At 35.6% G+C, this 12,179-nt stretch overlaps 2 protein-coding genes across 2 annotated transcripts; both read left to right on the top strand.

Moving 5' to 3' along the window:
• Positions 1–388: 388 nt before the first annotated feature.
• LOC112519586 (probable glutathione S-transferase DHAR2, chloroplastic) lies at positions 389–4,876 on the top strand. Its single transcript, XM_025127787.1, has 5 exons — positions 389–718; positions 797–940; positions 2,457–2,574; positions 2,725–2,865; positions 4,570–4,876. Exons 1-5 carry the CDS (start codon positions 594–596, stop codon positions 4,654–4,656), a joined length of 615 nt encoding a protein of 204 aa, XP_024983555.1. The 5' UTR covers positions 389–593; the 3' UTR covers positions 4,657–4,876.
• Positions 4,877–6,736: 1,860 nt separating this feature from the next.
• On the top strand, positions 6,737–8,089 carry LOC112502974 (probable transcription factor At5g28040). Its single transcript, XM_025107021.1, has one exon. It carries the CDS (start codon positions 6,823–6,825, stop codon positions 7,867–7,869), a length of 1,047 nt encoding a protein of 348 aa, XP_024962789.1. The 5' UTR covers positions 6,737–6,822; the 3' UTR covers positions 7,870–8,089.
• Positions 8,090–12,179: the final 4,090 nt, after the last annotated feature.

Raw genomic sequence — 12,179 nt, 5'->3', positions numbered from 1 at the left:
AGGTAATCAAGGGGGCGGCTAAGTCTTGTGGCAGAGAGTAGACCAGGATTTTGGTTTCAAGGTTTCGAGAGGTTTAGAACTATGTTATTTCGCTTATTAGAATCTTTTTCTTTGGCTATTAGATTAGATTTCTTTGGTTGTTTTTGGATTTTTCTCGGTTGTTGGAGGATTTTGGAAATGGTTTGTTTGGAGACCTTTATATCTTATTTAGAGTTATATTCAATTTCGTTATTGGAAGATTTTATTTGGTATTGGAGACTATATTTTGGAGGTTTTATATAGGACTCCGTTACGTTTTGAAGTAACCACCCTTCCTTCGGAATGGGGGTGTTACATATGTGAGAACCTACATTTACATTCAAAAGGGATAATGGTGAAAATACACCAACTCATAGCAACCATCAGACTCAAACCCATAACCACACCAGAAATGTTTGCAGACAATTATCACTTAAATGAGCAAACTATCTACCACTACCTTTTTACCAACAATTTTTTGTGGGAAATTTTCATTATAGTTGTATTGATATGGAGTATGGATCCCGTGGACATGTAAAACATCTACCAAGAGCTAAGGTTGGTACTAACCTTGGATGTATAGTTATAGTTATTTTCTTTTGTTTTCAGGCCCTTTTACTCAGAGAGTTCTGCTGACTCTGGAGGAGAAGCTTCTTCCTTATGATCTGAAGTTAGTTGATATTGGTAACAAGCCAGAATGGTAATCATACAGTTCCCCTTTCTAGTTAAGCGAGTTTTCATAAATTTGCTATACCTTAACGCTCTGCATTTTATGTAGGTTTTTAAGTATTAACCCAGAAGGTAAAGTTCCAGTAGTGAAGCTAGATGATAAATGGATAGCAGATTCAGATGTTATTACACAGTCAGTGGAGGAGAAGTTCCCTAACCCATCATTGGTGACTCCACCTGATAAAGCTTCTGTGTATGATTATGCTCTTTCTGCCCCTTTTGTTCAATTTAAGTTCATTTTTGCGAATTTGTTAAATTGTTTATAATACTAGTAGTTGTAACTTGTATGCCAGTGAGGAAAAATAATTGAAGTAGCCATCTGATCCTGAAAGAAACAATTATAATGCCAATCTAATAGAAAAGAGATCTGCTCTAATTATGATATAGCTAGATTTTGGAATATTCCTACAACTAGAATGAAATTACTAATGATTATCGTAAATGTTTCGCTTTGCTTGATTGATTTATTACAGTTGTGAGAACCCTGTATAAACACAGAACATGAAGGAGGCTCTAGACCGAGACTATTATATAACAACAGTCAGCACCTTGTGTAACATAATTTAAGCTAACAGATATAGATTCCTCCTCAAGTTGGAGAATAGATTTCTGTCTTGCCCAACTTACTACTGAATACAAATAAAATCTATAACAGTCTTCCACAAGGCTCTAGAACTGATACTGATACTTGGATGGATGGAGGATGTGTAGTTCCCACATGGTTAGCACTAGGTGGAAATTAATGATAATGTGCTTGGTACGCTCATTGGAAACCCGGATCTATGCTATATGAATAACAAAGTATTATTATGTATAATCACATCAACTTGCATGTTCTGTCTGACATTAGTGAGATGTAAGGCCTAGAGTCATTTTCATGAGGCTTAGGTAGTTGCTGGTACAGTGACATGGTCCGGTCTGTGTTTAAATGGCAGTAGCCAGCAGTGGCATGCAAGCTGATGGTAGTGGAGAGTGAGCAGATGGTGATAGAGGCACTTAAGACTACTTCTGACAGCTGATTTCAGGCGTCAATGAGTAGCAGTTTGACTGCTATCATAGGCACAAGCTTGAAGGGTTAGGGTTTTGGTTACTACACCATGCAAATGTTTAAGAGTTAAAATCAATGATTTGTTACTCGGTGAGAATCTTGCATGGATAGATTATCAAGCAGACTCATGGGAAAGAGGATAGATAATGAATCCCGGTGTAACATAGGCAGGCCATAGTTGCATACTTGGTCTCAGTAATATCCTCCAACACTTCTTTGTATGTCTTTTTATTTATGAAACACCACCATCATTTTTTCTTCATTTACCCTGTGAAGAAAGTTCTTGTACCTAACTTCTCTTATTGCTATCTGCTAACCTGCCGTTACTTTGTGAAGAATTCATATTTTTTGTCTCGTTTGGTGTTAAAGCAATTGTGGAAGAGAGTGACTACTTCTATCATCTTGTTTTCCATCTTTGGTGAGCAATGAGCACCTATAACAAATGGGAAAGGAGCCTTCAACTACCCTTTAATCTAAACCTGTTTGCTTAATACTTTACCATTTTAAGGATAGCCCAGGTTTACTGGTTTTGGTATCAAGAGATGCTATTACTTAATATTGTTGTACGTGCATAATAATTTATATGAAACAATCAACGTAGAAAAACATTTAATTGATTCAGAACCACTAGAGACATCTCATTGCTGACTTGTATATGCAGTGGGTCAAAGATCTTTTCCACATATATTGGCTTCCTGAAAAGCAAAGACCCAGCTGATGGAACAGAGCAAGCATTACTGAATGAGTTGTCTGCTTTCAATGATTATATAAAAGAAAATGTGAGTTTTCTCCACATCTACACACACAGAGACACATATAGCTACCTATCACTATGGAGACTTGATACACCTAATCACTTGTATTCTATCTTAAATAGAGACTGTATCTTGAATTTGTTTGCTCACTTAAATTTCACTTGTTTGTTGAAGGGCCCATTTATCAATGGAAAGGATATCTCAGCTGCAGACTTGTCCCTTGGACCAAAGCTGTATCATTTGGAAATTGCTTTGGGTCATTACAAGAAGTGGTCAGTTCCAGATTCACTTCCCCATCTGCAAGCCTACATGAAGGTACACCCATCTTCAACTGAATTGCGCAAAATAATTCTTTATGCAAACCTGAAATTTCCTACTGCATATTGTATGAGGCGACCTGGATTATTGTTCTGTGCTTTGACGTTAATCCTTTCCATTAGCTATTATAATTAATTTGATATTTCTGTTAAGGCTTCTGGCTTGACACATAGTTAATAATACGTTTTTCTTTGGATGATAGAAGATAAAAGTGCAGGACTTCCATTCTTTTGATCAATAAAGGAGGACCAGTTATAACAAGAAACAACCCACCTTAGTATTAGGCACTTCTATTGTTACCTATTTATGGACCGCAGGAACATGGACGTAAAAATTTGTCACAGTAAGCAGTATATCCCAATTCCTGAACACAATCAAGATGATCGGCCTTTGACGGCATCTAGGATTGGCCGTCTCATGCATCATTTCTCCCTATGGATTTCTTTTGTAGTTTCAAGGTAGACATATCTCTAACAGAAGTTTGAGTTTGGCTCCAACTTTTAAAAATGAGCAAGTCTTGGCATGCGCAGCTTGCTTCACATCCCAACCCCATATCCAAGTGCATCTTAAGAGTATATTGCAAGGTTACAATGGTAGCTTATTGCACAACCATTTCTTCAAGTTAGTCAATGGAGAAGGCGACTATCCACCAATTCTCAACCCACAACTTTGCCTCCAGCTCCTGTCTTGTGTCATTACATGTGACTACTTTCAATCCCAACCTTTTCACAGCCTCATCAATATCATTTGTGCTATTTAGTGTTGATTATTAGTGAACAAACCTGACCTAAATTTTTATGTCGGGCTGACAACAAGTAGAGAACAAAGCGCTTACGTCATTGTCAGTTTCATCTTGTTAGTAAAAAACCACAGCCACATCACAAAGTACTTACCTTTGGGCATATCCAGTAAAGAACCATCCTTTGCTACTATGACAACAGACCTTATGTCAAACTAGTGATGTCCAAATCCACGAAAATTGATGCATCTTGCAATAGAAGTGGCGTCCTCAAACTACTACTGTGAGATGGATGGGTAGAATGAAAAAGCGTATTAGATTGGTCAATATATGCTCACCTCAAGTGGTAGTTTCTGCAGAGGGTTTAGACAGAACCTTGTTCAAATGTTCTTTCAATCTGATAAGTTACTTTTACATCATCCCCCATAGCCATCAAAATACTATACACAAATCCTATATAAACTTCCAAATTCAACACCATTGGACATAGAGATCATCACACTTCTCTTTCTGAGGCAACTCAGAATAGGAAGACATAGGGTAGAAAATTAGGTATATTTCATGCACTAGTTGAGAGTACACTACACGTGGGGCTGTTGCTGATAATCAGGTGTCTGACATGATGGGTCTACATATGTCAATCACCATACTCATTTGTACCTCTTGGTCTTGCTTATTTTCTTTCACCCATCATCCATGTACCTAATCAAGAACACTTTCCAATTCGTGGCAAGTATGAATTATGAAATGCTTCCTTTGGGCAGACATTAGTTGATGTAACTTTGAGGTCACAGATTATAGCACTGAAAGTAGCAATGCTGGTTTCGATGGTCTTGAATTTTGCATCTTGGTAGGTTCATGCATATCATTTAGTCGACTGTAGTATGCTAGTTGTGATTAGTGATCAAATGTAGCTTCCATTTGTGAAACTGATCCAACTTCAATTGAATTATGTGTTTCAGAGTGTGTTCTCGTTGGAGTCATTCACCAAAACTATGCCACTGACAGAAGATGTGATTGAGGGATGGCGACCAAAAGTCATGGGTTAAAGCCATGTATGACTAGTGACAAAATCACTAGTTGTATTTGTTATGGTTTTTGGTTGTACATGTGGAATCTGCTATCATCCCTTCCCTTTTTCAATCACCACTTTTTAGATGCCAATAATGGCCAAACCATTGTTCTAATAACAATTCCTTCACATCCTCATGAACTACTACTGTCATTTGTTGTATAAATTTGTCGGTAAGATGAGCACAACGATTCTCATAAAACTGGGATAAAATTAAAAGAAAAGATTAATAAATCTACTCATAACAGTAGTCGGTAACATATATGATTTGACATATGTTAGCATATTTTTATGTCATTTCATTGTCTATATATAAAATATTGTTATCGTGACAAAAAAAAAAAAAGTTAAATCCTTGTGATACATCATTTTCAAACATACAAACTTTTATCAAAATTTGTGAAGTCTGTGTATGGGTTGTTACATCATCTGATGGTGCCAATAAGGCAATAACCAAAGTCGAGTCTCCTTCTTAGAGTAACCGTAGTCCTGGACTAGTCCCTTTATAAACTAATTTGTTTTTTGGTCATAAATCAGTCAGTAATTCATAAACGAGTCATATTTTATTAATATATTGAAAACAAAGAAAAATTTCAGTTTTCATCCTTATGATTTGCAATCCATTTCTATTTTCCCTCCATGTACAAAACACTATTTAATTAAACATTGCAAGGCTAGTTTTTAGAATTCATTAAAGATTGATGATAATTAAGAATTAATGGTTTAATAATTAATACCATGTCTTGCTTTGATTTTTTTGTACATCATCTTATGGATGTATAATTTTAATGATTTTTTTAAAAAAATTCACTTTTCAAAAATCTCAAGGTCATGCCATTTGGCAAGGACCGGTTCTTCACAATTCGTAAAAGCGGTCCTATTTGTTTCGGTCCCAATGGGGCTGCTGTAATAACAAACTCTATCGTCACTTCCACTTTTGCACATGAATTAGGTGTCATGCAACAAAACATATAATTAAACACACATCTTTTAAAATCAATTTTGGCTATTGATGATTTTAATAATTCACTATAGCAATTTAAATACGCCTATTAGGGTTAAAAGAGAATATTTAAAGTATTTTTAAGTTTATAAGATCAAAATGGTAAGTTTTTATGTATAAAAATACACCTATAATAGGTGTTCAGGCCCAAATTGAATAACCCAATAAATTATATCTTTATGAAAAAAATATGATAACAGAATAAAATTTGACAACAAAAGTAAAACATTATATTAGTCTTTTATTGGACACCTTTTTAAATTTTTATAAAAGCATCCAAAAAACGTTTTTCAAGAAGTGTGTCCAATAAAAAGGCTAATAGAATGTTCTACTTCGTTGGTTTTGAGAATACGTGGAAACTCATTCAATTACCATCCAAAAGAGTCCTTAAGAAGAGAGGGGGAAATTGTTCAAATCTAACCGATGTGGGACTCTAAAAGTTTTATTTATTTGTAAGAGATGTCCGAATGAGGGACCAAGTGTGGCAATAAATCAAAGAATGGAACTTGAATGCATGATTATCAAATACGTCTGAATTAAATGCGGGATAACTTTGAACCCCTAAAATTCAGAACGGGTGTTGAGGAAGGGATTCAAATCCCATAGCGAGAGCATCGAGGGAGAGATCGGAAGAGTCGTGAATGATATAGTTTTTGAAGTAACAAGAAGTATGAAGTCGTAGCAACAAGTTTCAAGGAGAAATCAATAAGTTTCATGTATGTTTTTGATGTAAAACTGAAGCTCGATCGTTCACAAAGATGAGAGTTACGTTTATTCAGGTCGGATTAACCGATTTGAAGACGTTTGAACAACTCAACCCAATAAAATTCAGGTTAGGTTAACCGATTTGAAGACGTTTGAACAACTCAACCCAATAAATACTGATTAATAGTATTTAACTGTATCAATTCGGTAGCAACTTACCTGAGGTTACGTTTTTTCTAACACAAGTAAGTTTGTTGACATGAATTTTTGAGTAGTTATCCCATTATTAGGATCACGAGTTTAAATAAGACCCTTGCCTGCCCTACCTTACGCTTGAATTCTGACCAAATCTGGGTCAAACCCACCACCCCCCTCACCCGCACTCAAAACTGGCGATCCAAACACACACACACAGAGGGTGAGAGCCAGCCAGCCATGGACTTCACCCCACCATCAAACCCTATACAACAACCCAGCCCCATCTCGTCAATCCCTTCTTCTGCTAAGCTTCCAATTAAGCGCAAAACCCCTGCTTCTAATCTAATCCTTGCACCGCCCAAACTCGAATCCACCACCCATTTCGCCGATGATGACGATGCCAGACACCCTCCTTTCAAATTTCATCGGATTTGGACCGAGCCGGACGAGATCCGTTTCCTCCAGGGCCTTCTCGATTGTTCTTCTCAAGGATTGTCGTTTCCTCGAGATCTTGGAATGTACTATGCTCGATTTTCACATGGTATGTCGCAGCCCTACACCAAATCTCAGCTCTCCGAGAAGCTCCGTCGTCTCCGGAAGAAGTTTCGGGTGATTTCGTCGCGGCTATCTAAGGGGCTTGATAAGGCGCTGCTTTCGCCTCAGGATCGTGCGTTGTATGATCTTTCCAAGCAACTTTGGGAGCCAGACCTAGATCGTCCGTCTTCGCCGTCTGCCGTTACCAATTTCAATTCTAATCCGAACAACAATTATAGATATAACTCGAACTTGGTTGGGGTTAAGCCTAGTTACTCGCAGACGTTGCCGTCTTCTTCGATGGCTGTATTAGCTTTGCCATCTGTGATTAAGAAAACCAATACTCGCGATAATGGTAACAAAGGTAACAACCATGGTGGTGGTGGTGGTGATGATAGAAAAGGAGATTTCAATGGTGATATGAAGCTTAGTGATATGAATGCTGAAATGGAGCGAAATCCCCAAGTTGTGCGAAACGAAGTGAGGGTAAAAAGCGGTAACGAAGCGAGGGTAAAGAGCGGTGGTGATACAAGTAGTGGGGTTGTGCATTTTGCGACCAAGACTCTGGCTGATGTGCTTGATCAGTCGTTAAAGGAGATTAGAATGATGATTGATCTTCAAGGACATTCAAAGCTGGAGAAAGATATGAGTTTTGAGAAGCGTTGGAGGGATCAACATATTGCAGAATTCGATGCATTCGCCAAACGTTTGAAGTTAATTGTGGAACATTCCTCAGTGGTTAGTAAATAAATCTTTGTATATCAAAATTGGCATATAACTACTCTTTATATGTAGAAATCTTCAGTTGGTCTTCTTATGATCATTTGGGTTTATGTTTACTTTGGTTCCCTTTTTCTACCTAGACTATTTTTGTACTTGCATAGTTTGCATAATGGTGAGAGTGTCCATTTTCACTTCTTTTCCCTGTTTGTAGATTCACTAATCAAATATACTATAATTCGTTAGTTTCATGGGTTGTTTTTTATGCCAACTAAATAGTTGCTAGACTAATCTTTTTCCTTGTTAATAGAGATTGAACTAACACCAGGGGCTGGTTTAAGTGTTTGACAGTCAATTCCAGGACTCTATTCAATGTGGCATAAATTCTTTGATTTGATTCCTCTCAGTGCCATCAGTTTCTTTGAAAGGGATGCTCATGCTTTGCAGTTTTTCAAGAACCATGTGGACTAATTGGACCATAATTGTCAAACGCCATGGTTACAGAAAAAAGATGACATTAAACTTGGGTTCTTGGACATTGACTCCAGATCTTTGAAAACTTGCAGAAATAAAGTCGGTTAATTTGATGAATTAATGATATGGCATAGGTTTTTGTTCTTATTTGGGTGGTTTACAAGATCGCATTTGATAGTCTATTACAAGATCTTGTAGTGTTGGGTTACTGGTGTTTCCTTGTTATGGTGATTGTGAGTAGGCACAGAATTTGGTCATTCATGGTTGGTATCGCGTGATTTTTGAGAAGGGTTGCACATTACTTACGGGATAGCTAATTAATATTTACTGTGCTATAACTTGAATAAACAATCTTAGGACGGAAAGAATCTCTCTTTCACATTGCACCTGCCCGTCACCACCATGCCTGCAGGCGATCACCAGCACCAATCATTCAGTCAACATCAAGAATAACTATGCCTCACCACCTTCTGTCTCTACTTTCCACATTCCACTTTGTGAAAGAACATGGGATATGAACTTGTTTTGATGAAATAAACCCAACTGGATTATCCCAAAATCGAAGATCCATGATGTATGAGTTGCAGTCTTCTTCTGGGTCCCCATAGGTGTAGGCGGTGAAGAAACATATGGCTGCCTGCTTCATGGGCTTTGATGCAGCAACCTAACAAAATCTGTGTGATCAAATTCCACACAGCACATAAATAAATAAAAACCATTCATGTTTGCATATATTGGATGAGCATAATTCTTGTGGTCTGCAAATGTTTGTCATGGATTATGATAACTGTTGTTTGCATAGTGAATGAGCATAATTTTTGTGGTCTGCAAATGCCTGACACAGTATAATTCACATATTGCTGAACTAGAGTTATTCATGCAGCAGTTTATGAAAGGAGTATTTGAAAATCGACACACACACACACATAGTAAACAACATATTAGAAAAATTGTCGAGACGTGGGTTTTTGCAGACACATGACTATTTTGATAAACTTGAAAAAAAAAATTGACTAACAAATGAAACCAACTTGAAAATTAATTATTTTAATAAATTTCCCTCATGCTTAATATATTCTTTTTTTTCTTTTTCTAGTGGTAGATGCATCAGGTAGTTTGTTTCCATCTTCACAAATTTAATTAGATTTTAAGTTACCGGTTAGGAGAACTTCTAATAATCCCAATAAAATTTAAATCAATGATCATTAAAGAGTAAAGGGTCGTTTACCCAATACTTACTTGATAAGTATTTGCCGATAAAATTCAACACTATCATTTACTTACTGGATAAGATTTTAGTCAACAAAAACGGCATCATATACAACAATTTACCCGGTAAACACTAACCACGGAAAGAGTCGTCGCCCTAACTTACCGCGTAACACTCTCAGTCCTTGTCTCGCTCTTACCGGGTAAGATTTTTGGTTCTTGCCATATTCATCCGGCAAGGTAATATGAGTTGGTAAGCGCTTACTCGAGTAACTGTTTGGTAAACGACCCCTAAGAGTTCTTTATTAGCAAATTAATAAGCTTAATAAGACTCATAGATCAACTACACATTATTAAGGTTAATAATATAAAAATGTCTTATTTAATAAGCTTTTAAAAGAGTCTTACGTAGAAAGCTAAGTTTCTTTTTTCAAACATGTCCTTCCAATTAAAAAAAACACATTCTTTTATCTATGAATTTCCTTCCCAAATAAAAACATTTTCAATCTATACATACAGATTAATTCACATGGATAATTTTATTCATACAAAACTTGACAAAAAAACCAACCAAAAACCCCCTAAATGTAAATACTAAATATCTGAATTATTCTAAACGTTGAAATTATTGTCTCTGCTTTCTATTCGAAGAAAACGGAGCCAAGTATGAACGTAAAAGATTAAATACGCTGGTATGTAATTAATTAAAATAAACAATTATAAACCAAGACAAATAAACTAGATCTGACGGTATTTTTTTAAATAACTTCAACTATTTATTTTTCAATACAAAAAACCTTTTTGATTAAAGATAATTTAGGACATACGGTCTCACGTGCGTCCCCCGTAGCATGACATGTGTGAAACCTTTTACAGCTAGCAAACAAAGAAATTAACTCAAATGACTATTTCTTATATTTAAATTGGTCTTCTAATCATTTTTCTTCTTGATTTATTTAAGTGTCATTACTTCTGCAACACTCAGGTTCGTAATATTAGCTAAAAGACAAAAAAAATCAAATTCAACCAGTTTATCATCGCAATTGCAGACTTGGCCGTCGCAATTGCAGATCTGTATTGATTAATTAGATTGGTAGCAATTAAATTAATATGTAAAGTGACTGGTTTATGGTGATACAAAATTCATACCCCTACCATTGTTGATTAATTTACTAATTTTTAATGTTATGGGTAATTTACATTTGATTGACTAAATTTAAATCAAAGCTTCAAGTTGAGTTTTAAATAATTTCAAGTATTTTGTGATGCAAATGATGGTATCGGATGATTGTAAAACTGTTTGATGCTATAAGATGGTATTTTGCAAATGACAAAAAAGAAGGGATGAAACGTAAAAACAGTTGATTTGACAACAGGAAAATTATTGAATAACAAAATACCAAAAATACGAGCTAACAAATTTGACTCAGATTGTGAGAAAGGAGATTGCAAAACAGCAATGAGAATGAAACATAATTCAAGATAAATTGTGTGAAAAAACCCTTATCCACACACTTATTTATATCTAAACCTGAAAATTCTGATTTTCAAAAATATTGCTTAAATTAGCTTTTATAAGTGGTTATGTTTAGTTACTAGTTTGTAACAGTAAAAGAAAATTAGAAATCCAACATTACTGTTTTCTTTATTTAACCTATTGGCGAGCTTGGACTAGATCTAAACCGATCCTAGACAGACAAGTCCTACTTTATCCAAAATTGGTCTTGGACCGGGGCTTATTGAATTTGGGTATGAACCAAACTTTGCATTACCTAGTCCTTATCTTGGGCTTTGACCAAAAAATATAATTGATTTGAGCTCGAAGACCTAGATCATGTTTGTAATTAGGGGTGCTCATGGATTGGGTTGATCGGCTTGAAGACTTTTGAACAATCCAACCTAATACTTGCGGTTTGAAAAATCTTAACTTAACTCAACCCAAACCAAACCAAAGTGCAACCCAACCCACACCGTACGGGTTGGCCGGGTTGGTCGGGTTGATACTTTGGTACATTAAGATATTCTTCTAACATTGAATATGTTAGTTCTCTACTTATAATTTCTTTTTCTTCATCAACCATTTGATACAACTTATTCATACTTCTTATGTATACCATGTTCAGTTAATTTTCTCAATCTACATATATATGTTCACAGTTACTGAACATATATACGAATGAGTTATATAAAGATGTGAATAGATTGAAATATGTGTATATAAAGAGCGTACGTGATAATTAATTGTCTAATGTATATATTAATATAAATTCAACAATCATATTAAATCCAATAAATAAAAGGATATCGGGTTCATCGGGTTGAATTGGGTTCAAATAATAGTAACCCACTATCAATTCAATACCTACGGTTTGAAAATTTTACAACTCGATTAAACATCGGGTTGTTTCGAGTGGATTTATTTCGCGTTGGATTGGGTTGATCGGGTTGGCCGGATTTTTGAGCACATCTACTTGTAATTGTGCCTACTTCAACTGGTCCTCTTTTAATCAATTACAAGTTCCATGTCCATATGCATGCCATTATAATTAACTTTAAAATACTCGTCAAAACTTTTTTTACTAATATCTTGTACAAAATCTGGGATTTGTATGTGATATATATATATATATATATATATATATATATATATATAGGGG

This window comes from Cynara cardunculus, assembly GCF_001531365.2.
Source record: "Cynara cardunculus var. scolymus isolate 2C chromosome LG 1, CcrdV1, whole genome shotgun sequence".
Taxonomy (NCBI): domain Eukaryota; kingdom Viridiplantae; phylum Streptophyta; class Magnoliopsida; order Asterales; family Asteraceae; genus Cynara; species Cynara cardunculus.
This window is presented reverse-complemented; position numbering and strand designations above follow the sequence as displayed.